Source organism: Eretmochelys imbricata, chromosome 10, assembly GCF_965152235.1.
Source record: "Eretmochelys imbricata isolate rEreImb1 chromosome 10, rEreImb1.hap1, whole genome shotgun sequence".
Lineage (NCBI taxonomy): Eukaryota > Metazoa > Chordata > Testudines > Cheloniidae > Eretmochelys > Eretmochelys imbricata.
This window is the reverse complement of record NC_135581.1, coordinates 44,726,313-44,752,460: the sequence shown is the minus strand read 5'-3', so window position 1 is coordinate 44,752,460 and position 26,148 is coordinate 44,726,313. Positions and strand designations below refer to the sequence as shown.

The 26,148-nt window shown below is 42.9% G+C and overlaps 1 protein-coding gene across 5 annotated transcripts in view; it reads left to right on the top strand.

Moving 5' to 3' along the window:
* CSNK1G1 (casein kinase 1 gamma 1) overlaps positions 1-26,148 on the top strand; it is a 271,112-nt gene that overhangs the window by 177,895 nt on the left and 67,069 nt on the right. For all 5 annotated transcript variants that reach the window (XM_077829197.1, XM_077829194.1, XM_077829195.1 and 2 more), the window contains 3 exons: positions 1,381-1,532; positions 21,263-21,497; positions 24,655-24,740. In XM_077829197.1, the coding sequence (XP_077685323.1) occupies positions 1,381-1,532; positions 21,263-21,497; positions 24,655-24,740 (473 nt within the window). The remainder of the gene's footprint in view (positions 1-1,380; positions 1,533-21,262; positions 21,498-24,654; positions 24,741-26,148) is intronic.

Here is a 26,148-nt window from a genome sequence, read left to right as displayed (position 1 = left end):
CATATTTGATCCCTTAAACATCATGTAATATACTGTTCTGTGGCTCTTTGGCTTCACTGATGTCTGAGAACAAATTGTTTAAACAAACATCTAATTCTTGTCTATATGTATAATTAATGTTATCTGAGCAGCTGGTAATCTATCTTTTGTATGTTAAAAATGGACAAGTCAATTTGGCATTGGGCTGAACTCTTTGAGGTTGTGTTTCAAAATAAGTATCCCCTCTCCCCGTTTATCTTTTGAAACTGTTTATGAAGCAAAGGCTGAAAGCATATTCTATAATAAAATACAATGCTTCTGCTGCATTGTCTCAAACAGATGCAAGGAGGCTGAGTTCCTGTACTAGAAGAAACCTTGGAGCACTAGCTGTTGGCCCATATCACATAATATTGAATCAACTCTATGTAGTGATCAGTTGGAATTCTTTCACAGGGCAGCAAATTCAAGAAGTACAACTCTGCTTTGGTTAGTTCAGTGAGTGTTCAAAACAGACCTTGTGCAACAGGAATCTGCAAGATCAGCCTTGTGTTGACTGAGCCATTGTTTCCCCCTTTCTGGTGCCCTTTGGAAAACAATTTGCGTTTATCATCCAACATTGTCATCAGAGTTGAATATACATTTTCTTTTATGGGCATATTGAAAATGTATTCCTGTGCCTTTTTGCGGTCAGAGAACTGACTACAGTTAGCAACCACTTACAAGGGTTTTGTGTATGATTTAGCAAAATAATTTTATGGATAAGTTTAACTGATTAGATAAATTTCTTATTTCATCAAGTGAAATAAGATATAAAGATTAAAAATCTTTGCATTACTTATAGTGCTTATGTGTGTTTTGAATTATAACTCTTACTAAAATGCATGTATATTAACATAAACCAGATTATGTAAAGCTATGCTGAAAACAACATACATTGGTTTACAAAGGAGCCCTTTCTTGACCATATTTTTTTTTAAAGTAAAAAGGTTTTACCTCTTTGCAGCTGCTTGAACTAGTCAGAACGTAGACTTGTTTGGGGTTCATGGCCCCCAAATGTTTAGTGTAAAGGAGGGAACTTCTTACAAATTATATCTTCTATGACCCAAACTTTTGCAGTGCTAGAATTAGGTATTTCATATGCTTATAGTATTTGTTGCCCTAAAATCCATATGCTTTACAAAGGCTTTCTTTGAGAAGAACATGTACTGGTTTGCACTTCTTTCCATCCATATCAATAAATACATGTGGAAACTTTTTTCTGCTTGCTGTGCAAGATCTGTAATGGGGACTATGAGTTAAGCGATAAAAATAAAGCTTGGGGACAACAAAGGGTCTGACTTGACAGGAGTAATACTAGTGCAGTCCTGCTCACTTGTTTAATTTTTTCCCCTGTTCTTACAGCTGAAGGCCTCCCCCAGGTGTATTACTTTGGCCCATGTGGAAAGTACAATGCCATGGTACTAGAACTACTTGGTCCTAGCTTGGAAGATTTGTTTGACCTCTGTGATCGAACTTTCACTTTGAAGACGGTATTAATGATAGCCATCCAGCTGGTGAGTAGTGACGTTGCTGGCAGGGCCTCTGCCACCTTTTTGAACTATTCCAATTTGTGTTATATCCAACAATATCTTAACTATTGATGGTGTGACAGGGTCGGGCCAGACGGCTATAGGAGAGTAATAGAAGGCAGATATATCAGCCCCAGGCTCAGTAGGTCCCTTTTCCCTGGGTAAGTAACAGGGAAGGTTCCAGATCAATCAGGAACCTTCTGGAGACAATTAAGACAGGCTGATTAGAACACCTGCAGCCAATCAAGAAGCTCCTAGAATCAATTAAGGCAGGCTAATCAGGGCACCTGGGTTTTAAAAAGGAGCTCACTTCAGTTTGTGATGCGTGTGTGAGGAGCTGGGAGCAAGCGACACTAGGAGCTGAGAGTGAGAACGTGGACTGTTGGAGGACTGAGGTGTACAAGTATTATCAGACACCAGGAGGAAGGTCCTATGGTGAGGATAAAGAAGGTGTTGGGAGGAGGCCATGGGAAAGTAGCCCAGGGAGTTGTAGCTGTCGCACAGCTGTTCCAGGAGGCACTCTAGACAGCTGCATTCCACAGGGCCCTGGGCTGGAACCCGGAGTAGAGGGCAGGCCTGGGTTCCTCCCAAATCCTTCCAACTCCTGGTCAGACACAGGAGGAGTCGACCTGGACTGTGGGTTTGGAAAAACAGCCAAGCTGAGGGCTGCCGTGAAGCTCCAAGGCGAGAAAATCCGCCAGTAAGCGCAAGACCCACCAAGGTAGAACAGGAACTTTGTCACAATGGGTAAAATTAATAGCCATTGGCCTGTCAGCCCTTGCTGTAATACTCTCTTGAAGGATTTATTACTCAGACATAACAGTCTGAATGGGGTACAGAATCTCTAGATATGGGAGAAAACTACTACTTCCTCCAAATTTGAATAAAATTCTTATTTAGGAGGGACGGATGGTTAGTTCTCTGCTCTCCCCACTCTGTATTAAGCTTTGATTAGTCTTTAATTACTTTCTGGATCATTAATATGTACGGATATTACCACTCCTTAAGTACAATTGGTCAGAGGGTCATTGAATGCCTAGTCCTCAGCTGAGAGATTGTGTCGTTGCTGTCCCGAGCATCGAGAGTAAATCAGAATGGGGAACTCTGTAAGGTTCCAGGATGTACTTGAAGGAAAGATTCCGTTAGCAAGAAAAAGTCAAGTTGTAACTATGCTATTAAACCACTTAATGACTTGTTAGCTGAGGAGTAAGTTCATATTAACACTGAATTACTCCATGCATTTAACTGTAACTATGGTGCCTTGAAACATTATAGCATGACATGAAACAAATGCAGGGAAACATACACTGTATTAAAGTAACACTAGTCCTCACTAACTGATGTAAATAGTGGGGTTCAGAATCCAGGCAGTTGGTAACTCACAACACCACCACCTCCCTAATGATCAATGTGTGTGTCATGCCCAAGTATTGAAGTACAAAGTGAGACAGGTTCAGTGACAGGTTTTAATTTTGATTTCCTTGCTTATATTGTGCTTTACAGTGAATCTGAATTAGAACACTATTTTAATTCTTATCTTGACGTAGCCATTGACTTGCTATATGGAAACATCACTTTGCCTGTTTGTGACTGTTTTTCTTCCCATCCCATGTCTTGTCTATTTAGATTGTAAGCTCTTCAGGGCAGGGGGGACTGTTTCCTTCTATGTGTTTGTACAGTGCCTCACACAGTGGGGCCCATATCTCAGTTGGGCCCTCTTGATGCTACTGTAACAACAATAATTAAAAATAATAATGTAGCTGTTCTGTATATTGTGTCTGAGAAGTGCACTGTCAGTTCAGATCTTTAAGTTAATTATCAGAGGGAGTTGAGGAATGAAAGATCACTTGGGCCCAATGTGCACTACCATAGTAACTATGATCATGGCTGAACTTACCAGATCCATTCTTGTTTGTATAGCACAAATAGGTTACAGCTGTGAAAGAGAACCTAGCAGTTTTAGCCTAGCAGTTTGGCCGTACCACCATCTACATTACAAATGGTAGTACCATTTTCTTCAGGAGAGTCTGGTCCCTTTTCTCCTGAGCTATGTTTTCTTTTCCAATTTCACCCACTGTTCTCAGCAGTTTGATCTGCAGGGTTGGCCTGAGAGTCCAAGAGCAGCCCAATTGGTTCCTATAATGGTCCCCTTACTTTGCACTCTCATCTAGATCAGCAGGACTAATCACTGTGACAGACACATCTCAGGCTCTTTGGTGCACGTGCAGCAAGTTACAAACTGACAGAAAGCTTCAGCATCTTGTTTTTCATGCCAAGGTCTCAACTTAATACTTCCTGTGACATATTTAAAAATAAATTTGTTCTATGAATAAATATGAAGAGCTAAGTACATATAGCTTGGCTAAGAAACAGCTAGGGGCTAGAATGGGGGACTTAGATTTATAGATATGTGAAGGGAATAAACAACGAAAAGGGAGAGGAATGAGTTATTCAAGGAATGTAATTAGGAGTAATGGGAGAAATTACAAAGTAATTGTTAAACTCTATATCATGAAAATCTTCCTGGCAATGAGACCTATTAAATTGTTGTATAGAATCTCTAGGGAAGAGATGAAAGCCTCTTGTTTAGAACATTTAAAATTAGACTACATGATAGGAAATAATCCTGCCTTGGCAGGAAGATTAACTAGGTGGGTCTTAATGTCTTTGCCATCTCCAATTTACACTCATATACAATGAGATGGAATCTTAGGGGCTTTTTTTCTTACTATAATACACCCTTAAAAGTAGTGTAATAAATGTGTGTGTTGAAGCAGTTTTCTCCCTTCCTTTCCCACTGAGAATTTTATAAGTATATAAATCCTGAATAACTCATTCATCATGGATGCTTTATATTGTCCCCTTAACAATATCAAGCTGACATAGCATTCTCCTGGCCACCGCTGCAACAGAATCCCAAGATAATTTACTTCAAGGAAACAACATTCCTGAAGTGAGGCAAAGTTTTAAAGTTTAAAATGGCTTCTTAAGTATTGCCAGTCCCAAAATTCACAAACCATAAGTCGGACCCCAACAGATTGCAATTATTTAAAATGATCAGATCATGCATTTGGTCTGTATTCTGATTTTCGAACTCCCCTGCCCACCCCAAGGTGTGTGACTACAGCATTGTCAAACTATCAACTGAATCATGAGTAATGCGATTTTAGTCTTTGTTGTTAACATTCTTGCTAGAGAAGCCAACCAAGATCAGGTCCCCATTGTGTTGGGTACTGGACAAAGAGGAGACAGCCCTTGCCTCAGAGATTGCAATCTAATGCAAATCATAGTGGTGAGATATTGATGCGGAAACATGACATGTACCCACTGAACCCATTTCATATAGGGGTCACCAAACATCCATCACATAAGAACGGCTTTTAATACCTGTTGAGCTGATCTGGATTCAAACAGGTGAACTACAAATCAGACTGTGTACTTCATTAGCAATGCCCTGCGGCATATCATCCCCCACAAACACTAATGATACACCTTTGAGAAGAGCGATTGCTTTCTAGAAAGTAACGCTTACTAAATCAAGCTGTGATCTTTTGGCGCTTAAACAGGCACGGTCTTCCATTCCCTGGACACAAACAAAATCTCCCACATGTTGCTGTCACTCACACTAGAGTAAAGTGCCCCGTCCGATTCTTAAAGGGACAGCTCCTATTAACCAAAATACAAATGCTAAACATACAATAAAACCGATATAACACAACTTCCAAATTCACTTCTAAATACAATGCTTTATGATATAAAATGAGTCCAACAATTACTCCTGGATGCTAGCACTAATGCTTACACATACATACTTTTTTTTTTTTTTGCGTCCAGAGGTCATCAGCGCATTGAACTCAGAACCTTCATATCGACAACACAGGTCTCCTCTGCTTCAGCTATAAATACATGGGTATAGCCATACTGGATTAGACCGAAGGTCCATATAGTCCAGTATCCTGGAAAATATAGAAGTAACCGGAGTGGGGAAGCATGCTGTTTTCTCTGTATGGACCAGCCCATACAGGAGAGACAACATACACTCTGCTGGAGGGTTACACAACTATTAGTGAGGTGGTAGTGGAATGCTGGGCATCCTATAAAGGACAACTACTGTGTTAATTAAAACCCTGTGATTTGGAAAATCTGCCTTGGCTTATGTGGACTAGATAATTTTGTTGCAATAACTGTCTCCTGGCATGGTGTAGAAGTGGAGAGTGGATGATAGCTGAACATGGAGCCTTCCAGTTTATAGGACTAAAGAATTGGAACTATAAAAGAAATTCTGCTGCTTTTTCTATCTTCCCTCCCTTGCACTTCATGGACTCTGGATGTAAAGGAGCCAGATCAGTATCTTACAATGCTGCTGGAGTGCATTAATTCAGTGACTACATAATCTAAAAAATGTTTGATCTTTCCAAACTCCCACTTTGTCTCCACCTACACATCTTGCTGTGAAAGTACTTTTTAAAAAAATAAATTGAAGAAGATAGTACTGGTTTTCATTTGAGCATCAGCTCGGCATCCTTTTTTTTTTTTTTTTTTTTAAAGTTGACCATCCCAATAAATCATAGAATCATAGAATATCAGGGTTGGAAGGGACCCCTGAAGGTCATCTAGTCCAACCCCCTGCTCGAAGCAGGACCAATTCCCAGTTAAATCATCCCAGCCAGGGCTTTGTCAAGCCTGACCTTAAAAACCTCTAAGGAAGGAGATTCTACCACCTCCCTAGGTAACGCATTCCACTGTTTCACCACCCTCTTAGTGAAAAAGTTTTTCCTAATATCCAGTCTAAACCTCCCCCACTGCAACTTGAGACCATTACTCCTCGTTCTGTCATCTGCTACCATTGAGAACAGTCTAGAGCCATCCTCTTTGGAACCCCCTTTCAGGTAGTTGAAAGCAGCTATCAAATCCCCCCTCATTCTTCTCTTCTGCAGGCTAAACAATCCCAGCTCCCTCAGCCTCTCCTCATAAGTCATGTGTTCTAGACCCCTAATCATTTTTGTTGCCCTTCGCTGGACTCTCTCCAATTTATCCACATCCTTCTTGTAGTGTGGGGCCCAAAACTGGACACAGTACTCCAGATGAGGCCTCACCAATGTCGAATAGAGGGGAACGATCACGTCCCTCGATCTGCTCGCTATGCCCCTACTTATACATCCCAAAATGCCATTGGCCTTCTTGGCAACAAGGGCACACTGCTAACTCATATCCAGCTTCTCGTCCACTGTCACCCCTAGGTCCGTTTCCGCAGAACTGCTGCCTAGCCATTCGGTCCCTAGTCTGTAGCGGTGCATTGGATTCTTCCATCCTAAGTGCAGGACCCTGCACTTATCCTTATTGAACCTCATCAGATTTCTTTTGGCCCAATCCTCCAATTTGTCTAGGTCCTTCTGTATCCTATCCCTCCCCTCCAGCGTATCTACCACTCCTCCCAGTTTAGTATCATCCGCAAATTTGCTGAGAGTGCAATCCACACCATCCTCCAGATCATTTATGAAGATATTGAACAAAACTGGCCCCAGGACCGACCCTTGGGGCACTCCACTTGATACCGGCTGCCAACTAGACATGGAGCCATTGATCACTACCCGTTGAGCCCGACAATCTAGCCAGCTTTCTACCCACCTTATAGTGCATTCATCCAGCCCATACTTTCTTAACTTGCTGACAAGAATACTGTGGGAGACCGTGTCAAAAGCTTTGCTAAAGTCAAGAAACAATACATCCACTGCTTTCCTTTCATCCACAGAACCAGTAATCTCATCATAGAAGGCGATTAGATTAGTCAGGCATGACCTTCCCTTGGTGAATCCATGCTGGCTGTTCCTGATCACTTTCCTCTCATGCAAGTGCATCAGGATTGATTCTTTGAGGACCTGCTCCATGATTTTTCCAGGGACTGAGGTGAGGCTGACTGGCCTGTAGTTCCCAGGATCCTCCTTCTTCCCTTTTTTAAAGATTGGCACTATATTAGCCTTTTTCCAGTCATCCGGGACTTCCCCGGTTCGCCACGAGTTTTCAAAGATAATGGCCAATGGCTCTGCAATCACAGCCGCCAATTCCTTCAGCACTCTCGGATGCAACTCGTCCGGCCCCATGGACTTGTGCACGTCCAGCTTTTCTAAATAGTCCCTAACCACCTCTATCTCCACAGAGGGCTGGCCATCTCTTCCCCATTTTGTGATGCCCAGCGCAGCAGTCTGGGAGCTGACCTTGTTAGTGAAGACAGAGGCAAAAAAAGCATTGAGTACATTAGCTTTTTCCACATCCTCTGTCACTAGGTTGCCTCCCTCATTCAGTAAGGGGCCCACACTTTCCTTGGCTTTCTTCTTGTTGCCAACATACCTGAAGAAACCCTTCTTGTTACTCTTGACATCTCTTGCTAGCTGCAGCTCCAGGTGCGATTTGGCCCTCCTGATATCATTCCTACATGCCCGAGCAATATTTTTATACTCTTCCCTGGTCATATGTCCAACCTTCCACTTCTTGTAAGCTTCTTTTTTATGTTTAAGATCCGCTAGGATTTCACCATTAAGCCAAGCTGGTCGCCTGCCATATTTACTATTCTTTCGACTCATCGGGATGGTTTGTGCCTGTAACCTCAACAGGGATTCCTTGAAATACAGCCAGCTCTCCTGGACTCCTTTCCCCTTCAAGTTAGTCCCCCAGGGGATCCTGGCCATCCGTTCCCTGAGGGAGTCGAAGTCTGCTTTCCTGAAGTCCAGGGTCCGTATCCTGCTGCTTACCTTTCTTCCCTGTGTCAGGATCCTGAACTCAACCAACTCATGGTCACTGCCTCCCAGATTCCCATCCACTTTTGCTTCCCCCACTAATTCTACCCGGTTTGTGAGCAGCAGGTCAAGAAAAGCGCCCCCCCTAGTTGGCTCCTCTAGCACTTGCGCCAGGAAATTGTCCCCTACGCTTTCCAAAAACTTCCTGGATTGTCTATGCACCACTGTATTGCTCTCCCAGCAGATATCAGGAAAATTAAAGTCACCCATGAGAATCAGGGCATGCGATCTAGTAGCTTCCGTGAGCTGCCGGAAGAAAGCCTCATCTACCTCATCCCCCTGGTCCGGTGGTCTATAGCAGACTCCCACCACTACATCACTCTTGTTGCACACACTTCTAAACTTAATCCAGAGACACTCAGGTTTTTCTACAGTTTCGTACCGGAGCTCTGAGCAGTCATACTGCTCCCTTACATACAGTGCTACTCCCCCACCTTTTCTGCCCTGCCTGTCCTTCCTGAACAGTTTATAACCATCCATGACAGTACTCCAGTCATGTGAGTTATCCCACCAAGTCTCTGTTATTCCAATCACGTCATAGTTCCTTGACATCACCAGGACCTCCAGTTCTCCCTGCTTGTTTCCAAGGCTTTGTGCATTTGTATATAAGCACTTGAGATAACCTGTTGATCGCCCCTCATTCTCAGTATGAGGCAGGAGCCCTCCCCTCACAGACATTCCTGCCTGAGCTTCCTCCCGGTATCCCGCTTTCCCACTTACCTCAGGACTTTGGTCTCCTTCCCCCAGTGAACCTAGTTTAAAGCCCTCCTCACTAGGTTAGCCAGCCTGCTGGCAAAGATGCTCTTCCCTCTCTTCGTAAGATGGAGCCCGTCTCTGCCCAGCACTCCTCCTTCATGGAACACCATCCCATGGTCAAAGAATCCAAAGCCTTCTCTCCGACACCACCTGCGTAGCCATTCGTTGACTTCCACGATTCGACGGTCCCTACCCAGGCCTTTTCCTTCCACGGGGAGGATGGACGAGAACACCACTTGCGCCTCCAACTCCTTTATCCTTCTTCCCAGAGCCACGTAGTCCGCAGTGATCCGCTCAAGGTCATTCGTGGCAGTATCATTGGTGCCCACGTGGAGAAGCAGGAAGGGGTAGTGATCCGAGGGCTTGATGAGTCTCGGCAGTCTCTCCGTCACATCAGATGACCTATCCTAGTAGTAAAGACCAAAGTACTCATACTGCATTTTAAATCTTACTTTGTCTGGGGGTTAGCCAGCTCTCCAGCCCCTTTTAAAGGGACACTTTTCCAGGTTGAATGTATTCCAAACATACCTTTTGATCTTCAAACCTACCACTGTGTGAAACAAATGATTGAGATGTGTGACAAATGGCTGAAATGTGGAACATCTATTGTGTTATGCATCATACCATAATTATTTTATAATGATTGTTAACTATAAAACAATCTGATTTAAAAGATTTTTTTCTCTGTGTGTATTAAATTACTTTTTAAAAGAAAACTAAAAAAAGTTTCAGCATGTAGAAATGAGTTCTTTGCATGGCATCTGCGTATTGCCATTTATGAGATCAAGGCACTCACGCTTTGAGTTCCTAGAATCATCTAGAAAACAGTGTCTTTCGGGTCCACTTGCCTATCCTTTCCCCTTTTATCCTGGATGGCTCCAAGAGTATAAAATGAAGAGTGGCCCAACCACCCTTCAGTTCCTTCTAACTTCTGACAGTCCAGTGAGCTTAGATTGCACACACCATCCTCAGTGCTTTCCTCATCAGTTTTTCTTATTTCTATTTCTTCTCTTTTGGGGCAAATTTTGTTTATAGCTTGTTAGTTTTTTCAGTCACATTTTTCTTCTAAAAGTAAAGAGGAGATGCCTGACTGGCATAGGCTTTGTCTGCACTTAAGAGTAGGAGGGCTGCCGCAGGCCCCCCCTACTGAAGGAGGAGGCTCCCTGGGCCTGGTCAACTAACTCTGGCAGTCTGTAAATAGAGCTTGGTTTAGGGATCTGTAAATAGAGCTTGGTTTAGGGATAAGGTCCCCTGGTCTGTTCAAGGTGACCTAGGAGAGTAAGTTATGTGCCTAAACCATCTCTCTGGACATTGGATCTGTATCTTCAGAACTCAGATCCTTCAGCCAAGTGTTGACCTGAGGCTGCAGAGCATGGATGCAGGGGTCACGAGATCCAGAAACCACAGCCAAGTTGGATCCATAGTTGACACATTTGGATCTGAATCCAGAGGCAGAAACCAACTTGCAGCTGGATCTAGCAGTCAAACATGAATCCAGTGTTAGCATTTGGATCCAATTTTGACAGCCATACAGGAATAACTGCTAACCACAGTTGCCAAGAAGGGATCACGTTGGCTGGGATCCAGCCAGCATGAGGATCAACTGTCACTTGTCTAGTGGTTCTGTACCCCCTGAGTCCTGGATCTACTCAAGTCGTTAAGGTCCAGTACTGCAGTTCCAACAGCATGATCTTTGTGAACTGCTTTCCATATTGATTCTGTGTACGCCATAGTGGTATGAGCAAGCAGATCCATTCTGGAGATCCTCACGACACTGGAAGGGGGAAACACATTAGTCTTTTAGAACAAATTTTGAAGGACAGATCAAATTCACAGGTAATTGGAAAAGCAGATGTAATCCATTTGCGTTCACCAAAGGTAGATCATGCCAGACTAACATGATATTCTTCTTTAAGAAGATAAGTGATTTTTTTTTAGGCAAGGGAAATGCAGCAGATCTAATATACTAGGACTTCAGTAAAGCATTTGACGCTGTAAAATTAGAGAAGATGGGGATTCGTCAAGAATTGTAAGGTAGGTAAGGAGAAAAGGAGTACTTGTGGCACATTAGAGACTAACCAATTTATTTGAACATAAGCTTTCATGAGCTACAGCTCACTTCATCGGATGCATGAGCTGTAGCTCACGAAAGCTTATGCTCAAATAAATTGGTTAGTCTCTAAGGTGCCACAAGGACTCCTTTTCTTTTTGCAAATACAGACTAACACTGTAGGTAAGGATTTGGTTAAAGGGAAGAAAGCAACCAGTTGCTCTGAAAGGTGAGCAGAGAGACTGAAGGGAGGTTATTAGTGAAGTTCCTCAAGGATCAATCTAGGGACAGATTTATTTAATATTTCTATTACTAACCTTGGCACGAAAGTAGAAGTGTGTTAATGAAACTTTTTCATGTTACAACGTTGGGAGACATTGTCAATACAGAGAAACATCAGAATATTATGTAGGAAGAACTGGATGACCTTGAAAACTGGAGTAACAGAAACGGGATGGAATTTAAAATGCAAGGTCATGCACTGAAGGTCTAATAAGAATTTATGCTATATACTGGAGTATCATCAGTTGGGAGCGACACAGGAGGTGAGAGACTGAGGTGTGTTGGTTAATCACAAGATGACTGAGCTACGAAAAAGGCAAATGTGATCCTAAAATGTATCAGGTAAGGCATTTCCAGTAAAAATAGAGAAATATTTCAACTATTCCCATATTGACTGGATAAGTGTCACCTCAGGACAGGGTGTAGAGAAGTTTCTAGACATCATAAATGACTGCTTCTTGGAGTGGTTGGTCCTGGTACCCACAAGGGGAGAGGCAATTCTTGATTTAGTCATAAGTGGAGCACAGGATCTGATCCAAGAGGTGAATATAGCTGAATCGCTCAGTAACAGTGACCATAACGTAATAAAATGTAACATCCTTTTGTGGGGGGAGATACCAAAGAAGCCCACCACAGTATATTTAACTATAGAAAGGGGAACTACACAAAAATGAGGAAGCTAGTTAAATGTAAATTAAAAGGTACAGTCACAAAAGTGGCATGCTTGGAAGCTGCATGGAAACTTTTTAAAAAACATCATAATAGAGACTCAAATCAAATGTATACCCCAAATTAAAAAAACATAATAAGAGGAACAAAAAAGTGTCACAATGGCTAACCAACAAGGTAAAAGAAGCAGTTAGAGGCAAAAGGGTATTCTGTAAAAATTGGAAATCAGATCCTACTGAGGAAAGTAGAAAGGAGCATAAACGCTGGCAAATCAAGTGTAAAACTATAATTCATCATCATCATGTTCCTATTATGCCTCTGGCATTTAGGGCAGTGATGAGGCTCCTCCCCTTCTGTCTGTTTCTGGCAAGTCTTTCAATGGTTCCCCAGCTGTGCCCCAGGTTTTTCAGGTCGGCTTCCACAGCTCTTCACCATGTTGGTTTTGGATGGCCTTGTTTTCGCTTGCCTTCCTGTGTTCTCTTATTGCTACTCTGGTGATGGAATCAGTTTCCATCTGAAGCACATGACCGATCCATCTCCAACGCCTCCTGGCAATGATGGTGCTCAGATCCTCTTGGCTGCACTGTGTCAATAGATCTTGTTTGAGATTGTTCTGGGCCAAAAGATGTGGAGGATTTTTCTGAATCAGATTGTATGGAATGAAGACAGTTTGGTCATGTCCTACTTTCTCATTTCCCAGCATTCTGCACTTTAAAGTAGTGTTGAAAGTATGCAGCTCTGATAAATCATGAGTTTGGTTTGGGGTAGTATTTTGATGATTTCCAGACTGTATTTAAGCTCCTGAAGGTGTTCCTGGCTTTATTGATTTTGTTACGGATGTCCTGGCTTGTTCCACCAGCAGATGATGCTGCCCAAGTATGTGAATGTTTCTACATTGGTGAGAACATAATCCTCTATCCGTACTGGTGATGGTGAGGCTATATTAAAGGTCATGATATCTGTCTTATTGCGGTTGATTTTCAGTCCAATTTGCTGGCTGAATGCTTTGAATCAAGTTGTTTTTTCTTTTATATGGTGTTGGGTTTGTGATAGAGAGACATCATCTGTGAAGTCTAGGTCTTCAAGGAATGAGAAGAGTATCCATTTAATGCCTCGTGGCATGTCTTCTGTTGTACGCTGCATTACCCAGTTGATGGCAATGTTGAAGAGGATTGCAGACATGACACACCCCTGACATACATTGTTTTGACTTCAAAACTGAGCTCACTGTGATCAACACTGCATGTAAAGTTGAAATAGAAGCTTTTGATGACGTTGATTATATGGAAAGGAATTCCATATGCCCGTAGAATGCACCATAGGCTGGTCCTGTGAATGCTATCAGCTAGGTAGGCCAAAAAAAAGAATTTGAAAAGTAACTAGCAAAAGACTCTCAAACTAACAGCAAAAATTTAAGTACATCAGAATCAGGAATTATAATTAAGTTTTTTAAAAAAAGTTATGTTTTTATGCAGGATAGGTCCATCAGTGACTGTTAGCCAACATGATCAGGGATGCAACTCCGTACTTTGGGTGTTCCTAAGCCTCTGACTGCCAGATGCTGGGACTGGGGGTGGATCAGTCGATAGTTGCCCTGTTCTGTTCATTCCCTCTGAAGCACCTGGCATTGGCTACTGTTGGAAGACAGGATACTGGGCTATGTGGACCATTGGTCTGATCCAGTATGGCGGTTCTTATGGTTTTATGTTTCTAAGTATTAATGACATTTTACAAGGCACTGGTAAGATCTCCTCTGGCATACTGTGTACAATTCTGGTCACCCATGTTAAAAAAAAGATGAATTTCAAGTGGAAGAGGTACAGAGAGGAGCTACTGGGATGATCAGGGGAATGGAGTGTCTAGGAGACTAAAAGAGCTTGACTTGTTTAGTCTAGCAAAACAAAGGCTGAGAGGATAAGGTTAATCTCTAAAAATATATTGGGGGTAAACACCAGGGAGGAAGTTCTTTACAACTGGCCATGAACAAATTTAGGCTGGAAATTACAATATTTTTAACCATCAGAGAAGAGAGGTTCTAGAAAAGCCTCCCAATAGGAGTTGTAGGGCAAACTATTAGATTTGAAAGAGCGCTGAACAAATGTTTGAGTGGGCTTGTATGACGTGGTTGATCGTGATGGTGGGGAGCCCTTCTGGCTCATGTCTGTTATTCCTAAAATCTCATCTTCAGCCAGTCACCTGCCAGAGGTCAGACAGGAATTTGTTTCTCCACATTGTATTCTGGATGTCTCTCCAACCCCCACCCCTTCCTCTGAAGCATCAAAGATGGCCACAGCTGGAGATGGAACACTGGGCAGGGCGGGCCAGGGCTCTGAGGTGGCACCGAGCATTCTTTCTCTTAGGTTCTTGGTTGGCTGGTTTTTGCTCATATGTTTAAGGTCTAACTGCTTGCCATATGTGGGGTTGGGAAGGAATTTTTTCCCAGGTCAAATTGATAGTGACCTTAGGGGAAGTTGCCTTCCTCTGCAGCATGAGATGGAAGTCACTTGAGAGGATCATTTGGGTATATATCTCTTAATTCGCTGTTATTGCAGGGGCCTCAGACACTGTTGCACCTCAGTCCCTCCTGTTCTTTGCCTGTGGCATATAATAGTTTTTTAGGGCATGTCTACGCTACAAAGTTAAGTCAACTTAATTTAAGATGACATCCAACTGCCGTGGTAATTAAGTTGGTCGGGCATGTCCAACCCACACACATTGTGTCAGTGGAGTGTGTCTTCACTAGCAGCACTTGCATTAATGCAGAGAGCAGTGCATTGTGGATAGCTATCCCATAATGCAACTAGCCAAATGGGATTTTGTGTAGGGCTTGCAGTGCCTCATGGGACCAAAACATTGTTGCAGAGTGAAATGGGAACATGGCTTCGACCTCCCATGATGCCGTTTTCTCCCTCCTTCTCTCCCTCCCTACTCTGATATCAATGGAAAACAACCCAAACTTTTTTGTCCCTTTTTTTCGAAAGCCTGGCTTAGCTGCGCATACTTCATAGCTCTAGAAGCATGGACCCCGTTCAGCTGTGCACTCTTGTGAGCATTACAAACACTTCGTGCCTTATCCTGCAGTATTTCCAGAGCCAAGACAGGACCCGCTGTGTGGAACATTGTGATGTCCTTCAAGCAGCCCTACTGCAAGCCATAGAACAAAACAATTCTCAGTTGCTGCTGGCAGTCGCACAGCAACTGACCATGGTGAAGCGTTCTTTCTGGTCCCAGGAAACAAGCACTGACTTGTGGGATCGCATCATTATGTAGTTATGGAATGATGAGCAGTGGCTACAGACAAACTTTTGAATGCCGAAGGCCATTTTCCAGGAACTTTGTGCAGAGCTTTTCCCAGCCCTGAAGCACAGCAACACTAAAATGAGACCTGCTCTGACAGTGGAGAAATGAGTGGCGATAGCTTTGTAGAAGCTTGCAATGCCAGACTGCTACCGGTCAGTGGGGAATAAATTCAGAGTTGGTAAATCCACCGTAAGAGTTATGATCCACATTTGCAGGGCCATTGCTCGACTTCTGCTAAGAAGGGTAGTGAAGCTTGGAAACGTGCAGGACGTAGCGGGTGGTTTTGCTGCAATGGTGTTCCCTAACTGTGGTGGGGCAATAGATGTTCCTATCTTGGCACCAAAGCACCTTGCCAAAAAGTATATAAACTGGAAGGGGTACTTCTCGATGGTATTGAAAGCACTGGTGGATCACAAGGGGCATTTCACCGATATAAACATTGGATGATCAGGTAAGGGGCATGATGCACACATCTTTAGGAGCATAGGTCTGAAAGGTGCAATAAGGGACTTTCTTTCCCGTTTGCAAAATAACCTTTGATGACGTAGAAATGCCAATAGTGATCCTGGAGATCCAGTCTACCCCTTGCTCCCATGGATCATGAAGCTGTACACTGGCCACCTGGACACCAGTAAGGAACAGTTCAACAATAGGCTGAGCACGTGCAGAATGGTGGTGGAATGTGCCTTTGAATGTTTAAAGGGTTGCTGGCGCAATTTGATTACTAGGTTAGACATCAGTGCAGGCAATATCACCATTGTTACCACTGCCGGCTGTGTGCTCCATAGTATCTGTGAGGCAAAGGGAGAGAAGTTTCTGCAAGGGTAGGGCGTGGAGGCGGATGGCCTGGCAACTAATTTTGATCAGCCAGATACCAGGGCATTAAGAAGAACCCCGCGAGGAGCTCTAAATCTCCGGGAGGCTTTGAAAACTTATTTCAGTAATGAGCCACAGTAATGTGCGCCCCTTATCTGCATTGTGCCTTCCCATACTGTAACACTGCACCCCATGTTCTTCACAGTGATGACAATATGATAAGATTATGGCATAATTATGATGCATTTTGTACAAGATAAGTCATGTGAGGTGTCATTGAAAGAGTTATGATTTGCTGAATATGATTATCCTATTATGCAGGTATCATTTTTGTATTTGAAGTTATAAATACTGACTATGTATCTGTACTTCAAATGTAGTTACACCTGGGTAATGCCCACTAGACAAGATGCTTTCAGTCTAGATAGCTGGTTGGCAAGGGCTTATTCAGGGCGATGACCCATTAGGGAAAACAATAAGCCTTACGAGAAGTTTATCTCCCACTTGGAGAACACTCCAGAAAGCCTGTAAGTAATGGCTGCTATGACTCTACAAGGATGTGTCCAGGACACATGATGCTGGACTCCATCTTGGGATGTCCGTATTTTCCACAAACCAGTCTGGGAACCAAGCTTTGAAACAAAGGGTTCCCGTCATATGCTAAAAGTTGTATAAGGCAGGAAGTGACATCATCTGTGGTTCTTCACTCCCCACACAAGAAGACAACTTGAAACACCTGAGGAACAGACTGAACTGGGGGAAGTGCTGGATCCAGGCTAAAGGGATTTCTAGCCTGTGTATGAAAGATCTAGGGGTTCCAAGCTGTAAAGCAAATGCAGCTTGCCCCTTAAGAATCTGCAGCCTGCTTGTATCATCTCTCAGGGTGAGAATCTGCTAGTTCATACCCTATCTTTCTAGTATTTTATACTTGGTTTGTGTGTGGTTTATTTACTGGGTAATCTGTTTTGGTCTGTTTCTTATCACTTATAATCACTTAAAATCTACCTTTTTTGGTTAATAAACTTATTTTATGTTTTAATCCAAACCAGTGAGTTTTGACTGGAGAGCTTGGGGAAAAAATTCTGCTTGGTTACCACAAGTGTGCATTGTTCTCTTCACATTGAGGGAGAGGCGGACTGGATAGTAAACCCATATACTGGCCAGATTTGACCAGGACAGGATCGTACTGCTCTGGGGCCCTAGGCTGGGAAGCTGGTGGTTAGAGAGCCTGTGTGTAACTGCAGCTGGGTGAGTCCCTACCTGTGTGAATGCTGGTAAATTGCAGGCTGGAGGGCTTTGCAGCTTGTCACAGCAGCACAGTGTGAGAGGGAGCCCAGGCTGGTAGGTCAGAAGGCTCAGTGGTACCCCAGTTCCAGGTGGCACCCCGGGGGGAGCCCATCACACAAACTATCCCCACCATTGCTTCAGTTTCCCTATACCTCCCTTCTTCCTGCCTGCCTGCCCACCTCCCCCCCAACCTCCATGCTTGGAATAAATAAAGAGTATTTAATTCTTGAAACATTGACTTTTATTGCACAAACAAACTGAAAGACCACAAAAATAATTTAACCTTGGGGAAACAGTGTGATAAAATTGAGAGAGGAGAAACCAAGTCAGCTTATCTGTAAGCACAGAAATCTTGCCCATCAAAGGTCTTTGAATGGCCACCTTTTGTTAATATCCTCCCCCAATGTTGAGTGAAAGGGATACTGCACCTCCTCCTCCTGGAACATTTGGGGAGGATGGGGGTGGGGATTGGGAACAGGGCGATGTTTGCAGGCTGTTCTGCAGGGGCTGCAGATGGAGTCTAGCCTCAAGCTGTTTTTCTTGAAACTGAACCAGATGTCTCAACATGTCTGATGGCTCTTTCATAATCCAGAGCATCTTATCCTGAACAACATGCTCATACTCCTGGGATGCTCTCCTGCTTTCCATGTCCATTTTTTCAGACAATGAAATCCTCCAGGCTCTTAGCTCAGTGTCCGCTCTCCCAGAGGTATTATCAACTTGCTGAACATGTCATCATGCATTCTCTTTTTCTGTCTTCTAATCTGCTGTAGCTTCTCCACCAGTCTGGGGGCTGTGTTGCAGGCCAAGCTTTCCACTGTAAGGCATGCAAAGCACAAGCAACCATTGTCAGTGCATACCGGGGGTCTAGTACCAAGTTGCTATTTAAAAATCACTCCCCTTATTACACTGACATGCAAGCCAGAACATAATCAGTATCCCTAGCTATTCAGTGACCTGGTTTGCTGTTCCGGCGATGGTGAGTATGACCTGGTGGCATGGGCAATGGACCTTGTGCTGCAACTTGTGGGCAACCCACATCAGGAGCACAGGTGGGCAATACCCTCTCCCCTTAGCAACATGGCCAGTGCATGGAGACTGGGGACCAGCGTAAAGCCTTCCAATGTGCAGTCTTCGTCCACAGCGGCTCCGGGATTTGGGCTGCGATGACAAGAGAACACAGGAAAAGCACACACACCCTTCATGCTGCTGGTAGCAGTCACCCTGGACTTGCAGATTCTGAGGTCAACACTGATCCCTGCCACCCAAACCACCGGCATGTTAGGGGAAGCCATGGTTGAGAGACCCGGATATCACTATGGGTGGGGATCACATGCTCTATTGTTTGCGGTACGAGCACTTGTAATGAAAATTTCCGCTGTCTCCCCAAGGTGACCCTATGTGATATCAGTCTCATGAGGGTAACAGAGGTGGCAAGGGAACAGACACTGCAAGCGTCTGGGTACAGACCTGGTCCTCATGCTTCCATGCTGTGTACCGCAATGATGCCAGCAGAATTAATACTGGAGTGGCATGGGAAAGGTTTAGGGGTGATGGTTACAATCTAAGAACCTACACGGGGAACAAATACGTAATAATAGATTCTTCAATCAAGCAGAGAAAGATATGGCTGAAAGTTGAAGCTAGACAAACTCAGAACGGAGATGGGGTGTAAATTTTTGACAGTAAGGGGAATTAACCGCTGGAAGAATTTACTGTGGGTCATAGTGGATTCTCCATCACTCTGCCTCAGTTAGTGGTGCTGCTCCCTTTTCTCGTACAAGTAAAACAATTAAAAGTTGATACCTGTGTCTTGTAAACTTGGGGATGGGATGGACGCCATCTTTACATTTAAACATTGTAAGGAAAAATGCATGCACACACTTTCCTGAGGTGTCTTCTCCTTTATTGGGCTTGCCATGCTCAGTGGGATTGGGTAGACTGTGGTGGAGTCTCAAACAGGTCCTGACTTGTGGCATGACTGGACACCTCTCCCAACCACATTTCCCCTTTCCACCCCCCGGCATCTTCCTCCTCCTCCTCACTGTTCACATCAGGGATCTCTTGTCTCAGGCTCCTCTGAGGTATCCATGGTGCCTTTCGGGATGCTGGTATGGTCTGTGCCAAGTATGGCATGTAGCTTGTCAAAGCAGCAGGTCTGCAGCTTGGCACGAGACAGGTTGTTGGCTTCCCTGGCCTTGTGATATGCCTGGTGCAGTTCCTTCGCTTTCATGCAGCAGCGTGGCTGATCCCTGGCCTACCCTTTTGCCTATATCCCCATGCAATCTGTTCATGGATGTCCATGTTTCTTCGGCTGGTCCATAGCTGTGCTTGCATAGCATCTTCTCCGCCCAGGCCCAGGAGATACAATACCTCCTGTCTACACCAGGGAGTGTCTAGTGTGTGGAGCTGGCCTGGTGAGTTGTGGAGTTGCACATCACAAGGAAGAGCTGCTAGGTGTGCTTGCCAAGCTGGGCAATCAGGAAAAGGCCTTTCAAAAATATTTTTAAGGGGCTTCAAAAGGTGGTGGCTCACACATCTACACTCACTGTGTTGACCTCAATAGACTGACCATGCCTCCACGTCATTCAGGGAGGTAGTTTTACTGCATTGCTCTATCAGGGGACTTACGTCAGCTGGAGACACATTTGAGTGGAGACATGCTGAAACGGGTCAACACAAGGCAACTTAAGTTGACCTATGTTTGTAGTATAGACTATGCTGAGAGCAGTTGCACTGCAAAACGCTCAGCTGCACATAGTGATTGGATTAGCTGCACAGAGTACCTGCATCCCCACTGCATCGCTAACTGAAGCATCAGCAGCACTCAGGCTCAAACCCACACTCTTCTGATGGGCTAGCTCTCTTGAGTTTTAAACACCTTTACTCAAGCTTGTGAGTGGATAGGAGTCGGGTTGTAGGCAACATCAGAGTTTTGCGCCTCAAGCTAACTCTGCAGTGAAGACAAACCCTAAAGAAAAACAGCTGCTTATGGCAGCATTGGAAATCTTGGGCCATATATGGAATGTGGAAGTGTAAAGGATTTTAAGCCTTTTTCAGGAGTAGTGCCAGCATAAGAGTAGGATTGGGCAGTAATAACACTTTAATTCATTGATTGTCTGAAAGTTTCCTTGCTATTTCTAATTATTGACAGCCGACATGACTAAGTCATTATTATTCTTAGTGCTGTTACATAGGAGACTTTTTTTCCCCCTTAAGAACTTGGCATGGTCTGAGGCAGCATATGGGATGAGGGAGGAGATTGGTGAGAGTAGGAGCAGTAAAGCGAGGCAAAAAGAGCGACAATTCTCAGTAATCTGGGTTTAGAAGTGTTTTTAAAAATCAATGCAAAAATGTCTGGCTATTTGTTTTAGTCCTGCATGGAATCATTCCAACAGTTATGCTCTGTTGATTATGTGTATTTAAAAAAATCACCTCTGAATATTTTTACATATTGCATTCCTTCACATAAAATAGAGGGAGTATAATGTAGTGTTTAGAGCAGGGGTCTGGGAGTCAAGAATTCTGGGTACAGTTCTCTGCTCTGTATATGACTCTCTAACCTAGGGTAAGTCATGTAATCTCTGCCTCAGTTTCCCTATTTGTAAAATTCCATTCCTTATGTGTGTATTGTATTTGCAAAACACTTTGAGATCACTGGGTGTGAATGGCTGTGTTAATACAAAGTATTAATGGGCCATTAGCAGCAAAGTGTGATTAGTGTACTGGATATGAATAACATTTGTCTCATACTTCTGCAGATATCTCGAATGGAATATGTGCATTCAAAGAACCTCATTTACCGAGATGTCAAGCCAGAGAATTTCCTTATTGGCCGGCAAGGCAATAAGAAAGAACACGTAATTCACATCATCGACTTTGGATTGGCCAAGGAGTACATTGATCCTGAAACCAAAAAACACATACCTTACAGGGAACACAAGAGCCTAACTGGAACAGCAAGATATATGTCCATCAATACACATCTTGGCAAAGGTTTGTTCGCTTTATGCTAACTTACTATGCTTTGTACTCTTTTTAATAAGAGCATTACATTCTCCTTTAGAGCTCCAACTATAGATTGGCCCATGGTGTTCCAGTACCAGTCAAGCCATCTCTAAACTATTAAATATTATATGCATTTATCTTAATGGTCTCTTCTTTTAAAACTAGGCAAGGAATAATGCAGGAGAATATACAGAAGGGAACAGTTCTGCACTGGTGGAAGGGGAGGTTTGAGTAATTATTTTATATAAACATTTAAAGCAGCAGTTCTCTTCTGCTGCACAGTTCTGTGTATTTGTTCAGTTTTGCCCAGAGCCTTCCATTTTCAGTGGTTGCTGAATCAGTCCGTCACTTTGTGTACTGTTGGTAGAAGGGGATAACTGAATTTTCATAATTTTCCTAAATATTTTACATTTCCTTGACTTCATTTTACAGAATCTCATTCTCCTCGGCCCCTGCTTCAACCTTCCATGATAAGAGGGTTGTCCCTTCAGCCAGGGAAACAAGAATCTTGCTCTAAACACTTGCCGGTCTCAGAGAAAGTTGGAACAGCTGGCAGGCAGCATGTTGGGACTGTTAAATTATCTAGCCCATCACATGCCTCCTCCAAATAGCAGCTAAAGTAGGAGAACACCTTGCTCTGGTTTCCACTACATTTAACAAAGCATCACTTCGCTTTACCTGATTTAATATCTTAGGAGAAAGAAACTTCTTTGCCCTAAGTGACTAAAATGTTGCTGTTCTAAACTTGAAAGCAATTGCTTTTGAAGTTCCAGATCAACTCCATTTTACTAAATATTTATGTTCACTTAAACTTTTAGGTTAATGGAATATTTTGTGAGTGGCCTCTCTACGTCCCCATTTATGAGATCAAGGCAAATACACTCCTTTTGGAAGCTTCTGGAGAGTGGTGTCTGTTTGGGCCAATCCCTCCTCACTCTCCTATTTTATAGCCTCAAAAATGTACACAAGGAGGTAGGCGGGACAGGGAGTGTGAATAGTCCCCATGGATGCTGCTCTTTAGAAGAGGTAGAAAGCTGATGGTACAGATTCCTTGATCCTACAACTGGGAATGTGCAGAGGCTGTTCTCAAACTCCACTAACTGGTGAATAACCTTGATTTTTATTGTTGATAGGGTGACCAGATGTCCCGATTGTATAGGGACAGTCCTGATTTTGGGGTCTTTTTCTTATATAGGCTCTTATTACCTCCCACCCCCATCCCGATTTTTCACATTTGCTATCTGGTCACCCTAATTGTTGATGAACACTGATTTGTAAGTATGCAGGATGTGAAAGGAAATGTTTTTAAAAGTTTGGGTGATTTAACTATTGTCTTCAAAACTATTTTTGCACCAAGTTACTCAAGTCCCAAAAGGAGAATAGTACTTGTTTTTATATTTTAAATTATTAATTATACCATGTACTTTCTGTATGCAATGGATTTATTTTCATTGCAGCTTTTCTAGCTTACTTTAAAGGCCTTGCTTTTGGAAAGTATAGTTATTTCTAAGATGTTTTTAATTTTGGGAAGGTGGTGTTGGGCCCTTATTGTCTTATGTGGACAGTTGTTCCACCTAGTTTAGACAACATGTTAAGACCTCGTACAGTGCATCTATCATCCTAACTACTTAAGAGGGGCCTATTGTTACAGAAAGATGTAGCAATTGAGACTCTTGTAATAGGTTGGAGGCATTGCAGGAAGCCACAGTATGAGTGGTGTCTTGCTAGTGAATTTGGCCCAGATGAAGTTTCCTCCTGCATAAAGGTGGGGAGAGTGTATAATCAAAGTCCTCCGTAGATCATCATTGCCAATTTCTTGTTAATGATTTAATGCTGAGCATTATTACTCTAATCAAACTGACTATGGCATTTTACCAGTCCTTTTCCAAGGTCAAAGATCCTGACTCTCTTGCTGATAACTGTATCCATATTGTAATTATTTTCCCCATTGAAATAAGAGTTGTATCCTTCCTATTTACAGCTACATCAGTAATATGCAGTAGTTGCTTTTTTAGCCTCTCCTCTTCACATACTATTTTGAGAGCTACATTTGCTAGGTAGTTTCCAAGACACATCATGCTGTGCAAAGGACTGCTTGCTCCTCTTCATGCAAATTACACAGCACAGGGACAGCTCTTTAAGCATATTGTGTTTCTACATGTGGGTTGGATGACTGGATTTGCTCCACATGCCTGGCTCTGAATGTGTGAGCTGCCTGCAGATGGAAGTAATGGCAGACTAGTCTGTAACCTAGCTTAACTTCAGTTTTTTAATTCCTGGGGACAGCAGGTTGATCCATAAACTGCATCTTAAACAGAGTTCAGAACTTTTTCTAAAACATCATAAACTAGAAATCAAACATATTGAAGCTTGGGGTCTCCTAGCTTTGAAAACTTGAAATCAAGCATTTTGGGTCATATTGAACGATGCAAGGAAAAAGCTCCATTTGTATCTGAACTAATAAATGAAATACTTAGGATCGGTGTCCTCTATTGCATCGGTTCTTGAACTTTCATAATGTAGGCCCACATCTTAATGGATTATCTTCTGGACACATCCCGTCTCACCTGTGATCATATGGACCACCTTCTCTCCCATTAACAATTATATAACATCTTTGTGGCAACTGCAGCAAACACTTGTAAGGAAAAGAAACAGGGAAGTATTTATTTTTAATTGCTGTGATGTAATGAGCTATAAAAACAGTTGGAAAAGAGCCAGCAACATGTGACCTATCCAGTCTCTACAGGATGGTCATCAAATGCTTCAGACCACCGTCACTCTTGAGATTACAGCTTAGGGACTGCTTTACTCTTGTATTATTGCTACTTTAATCCTCCATTTTGATCTGAGTAACATAAGAATTTAAACATTCTCTATTGTACAGCATGTCCAGCCTTTGCGTAGGCCAGTTACAGCTAGCTGATTTTTTTCTTTTTTTTTAATTTGGCATTTATTTGCTTTGGCCAGTTTTAGGTATTCTTATACAAGAGGATGATCTGAGCTATAATAACTTTTGTGCATATGGAAAGATAAGTAAATAGACTTTTCATGTAATAGATTTCAGAAATAAATCTGGTTGCTGAACCAGTTAGTTTTACTTCAGTAGCTGAAGCAATAACATGTAGTCTCTTGTGCCTTTCAGAGCAAAGTCGGCGAGATGACTTGGAAGCCCTTGGCCACATGTTCATGTATTTCCTTCGAGGCAGTCTGCCCTGGCAAGGGCTCAAGGTATATGTTAAAATGTATCACTTAGTGAATTTTAGACAGCAAAATCTACTTTCTTGGCCTCACATTTTTCATTCTTCTTCTCTGCTGGAATCATTTTAGGAAAATTTGAACAAAATCTCCATTTTCTTTGAGATCCAGGAAGTGGGTGGGAAGACCCTTCCAGCTGTGTGTGCTTAAAATAAAAAAAAAACTAACCACACGTGGACATAGTAAAAATGACCAAAGATTGAAGCTTTGCAAAGATGTAATTATCTCATTATGAACTAGTGTCTCTGTGTGTGTAAAACCTTTGGGATATGATTTGACAGCTATGACTGTTTGAAAGCAGCACATGAAACATGGGCACTAAAAATTAAGGCTACAGTTACATGGTTAAGGGCCACATCCTACGCTACTTTCTCAGACAAACTCTTATTGACTTCAGTTGAAGTTCTTCCTCAGTGCAGAGTTTGTTACTACATATGCAATAGTTGCTTCAAGGAACTTAGGGCTTGTCTTCATGTGCTACAGCAGTACCCACGCAGCTGCACTACTGTAATGCTTTAGTGAAAGCCTCCTGTGCCAATGGGTGAGCTTCTGCCATCGACAAAATTAATCCACCTCCCCGAGAGGCAATAGTTATATAGACATAGCATTGTCAATATGGGGGAGGGGGGGTTAGTTCAGTATAGCTACATTGCTCAGGGATTAATTTTTCATACCCCTGAGTGACAGTTACACTGATATAGGTTCGTAGACCTGCCTCGGACTCTACTGTTAAAATGATCAGTGCTCGTAAGCTACACCAGTGCACTAGTTCCTAAGCAAGGAGTTTATTAATACTGTTGACACAGCCTTTAAGTGCTGCAAACTTATTTTTCTTTTATAAACAAAAAAGGCTACTACAACTGAAAGACTAGAGGGGGAAATGTTTCTGCAGGGTGCTCTCTTCGTATTTCTGTTTATTCCTGTTCTTGAGAAGGGCCACTTCAGTTCCTCAGAGTGACGCATTTATGAAGGAAAAGAGGAAGGTGGGCAGAGTGTGAATGTGCATAGGACACCCTCAGAGAGCCACAGTTAATACCAGAGAGGGAGAGGAATTATTTAAGCTCAGTACCACTGTGGACACAAGAACAAATGGATATAAACTGGCCATCGGGAAGTGGTTTCTAACCATCAGAGGAGTGAAGTTCTGAAACAGCCTTCCAAGGGAAGCAGTGGGGGCAAAAGACCTATCTGGCTTCAAGATTAAACTCGATAAGTTTATGGAGGAGATGGTATGATGGGATAACATGATTTTGGCAATTAATTGATCTTTAACTATTCATGATAAATAGACGCGATGGGATGTTAGATGGGGGGGATCTGAGTTACTACAGAGAATTCTTTCCTGGGTATCTGGCTGGTGAATCTTGCCCACATGCTCAGA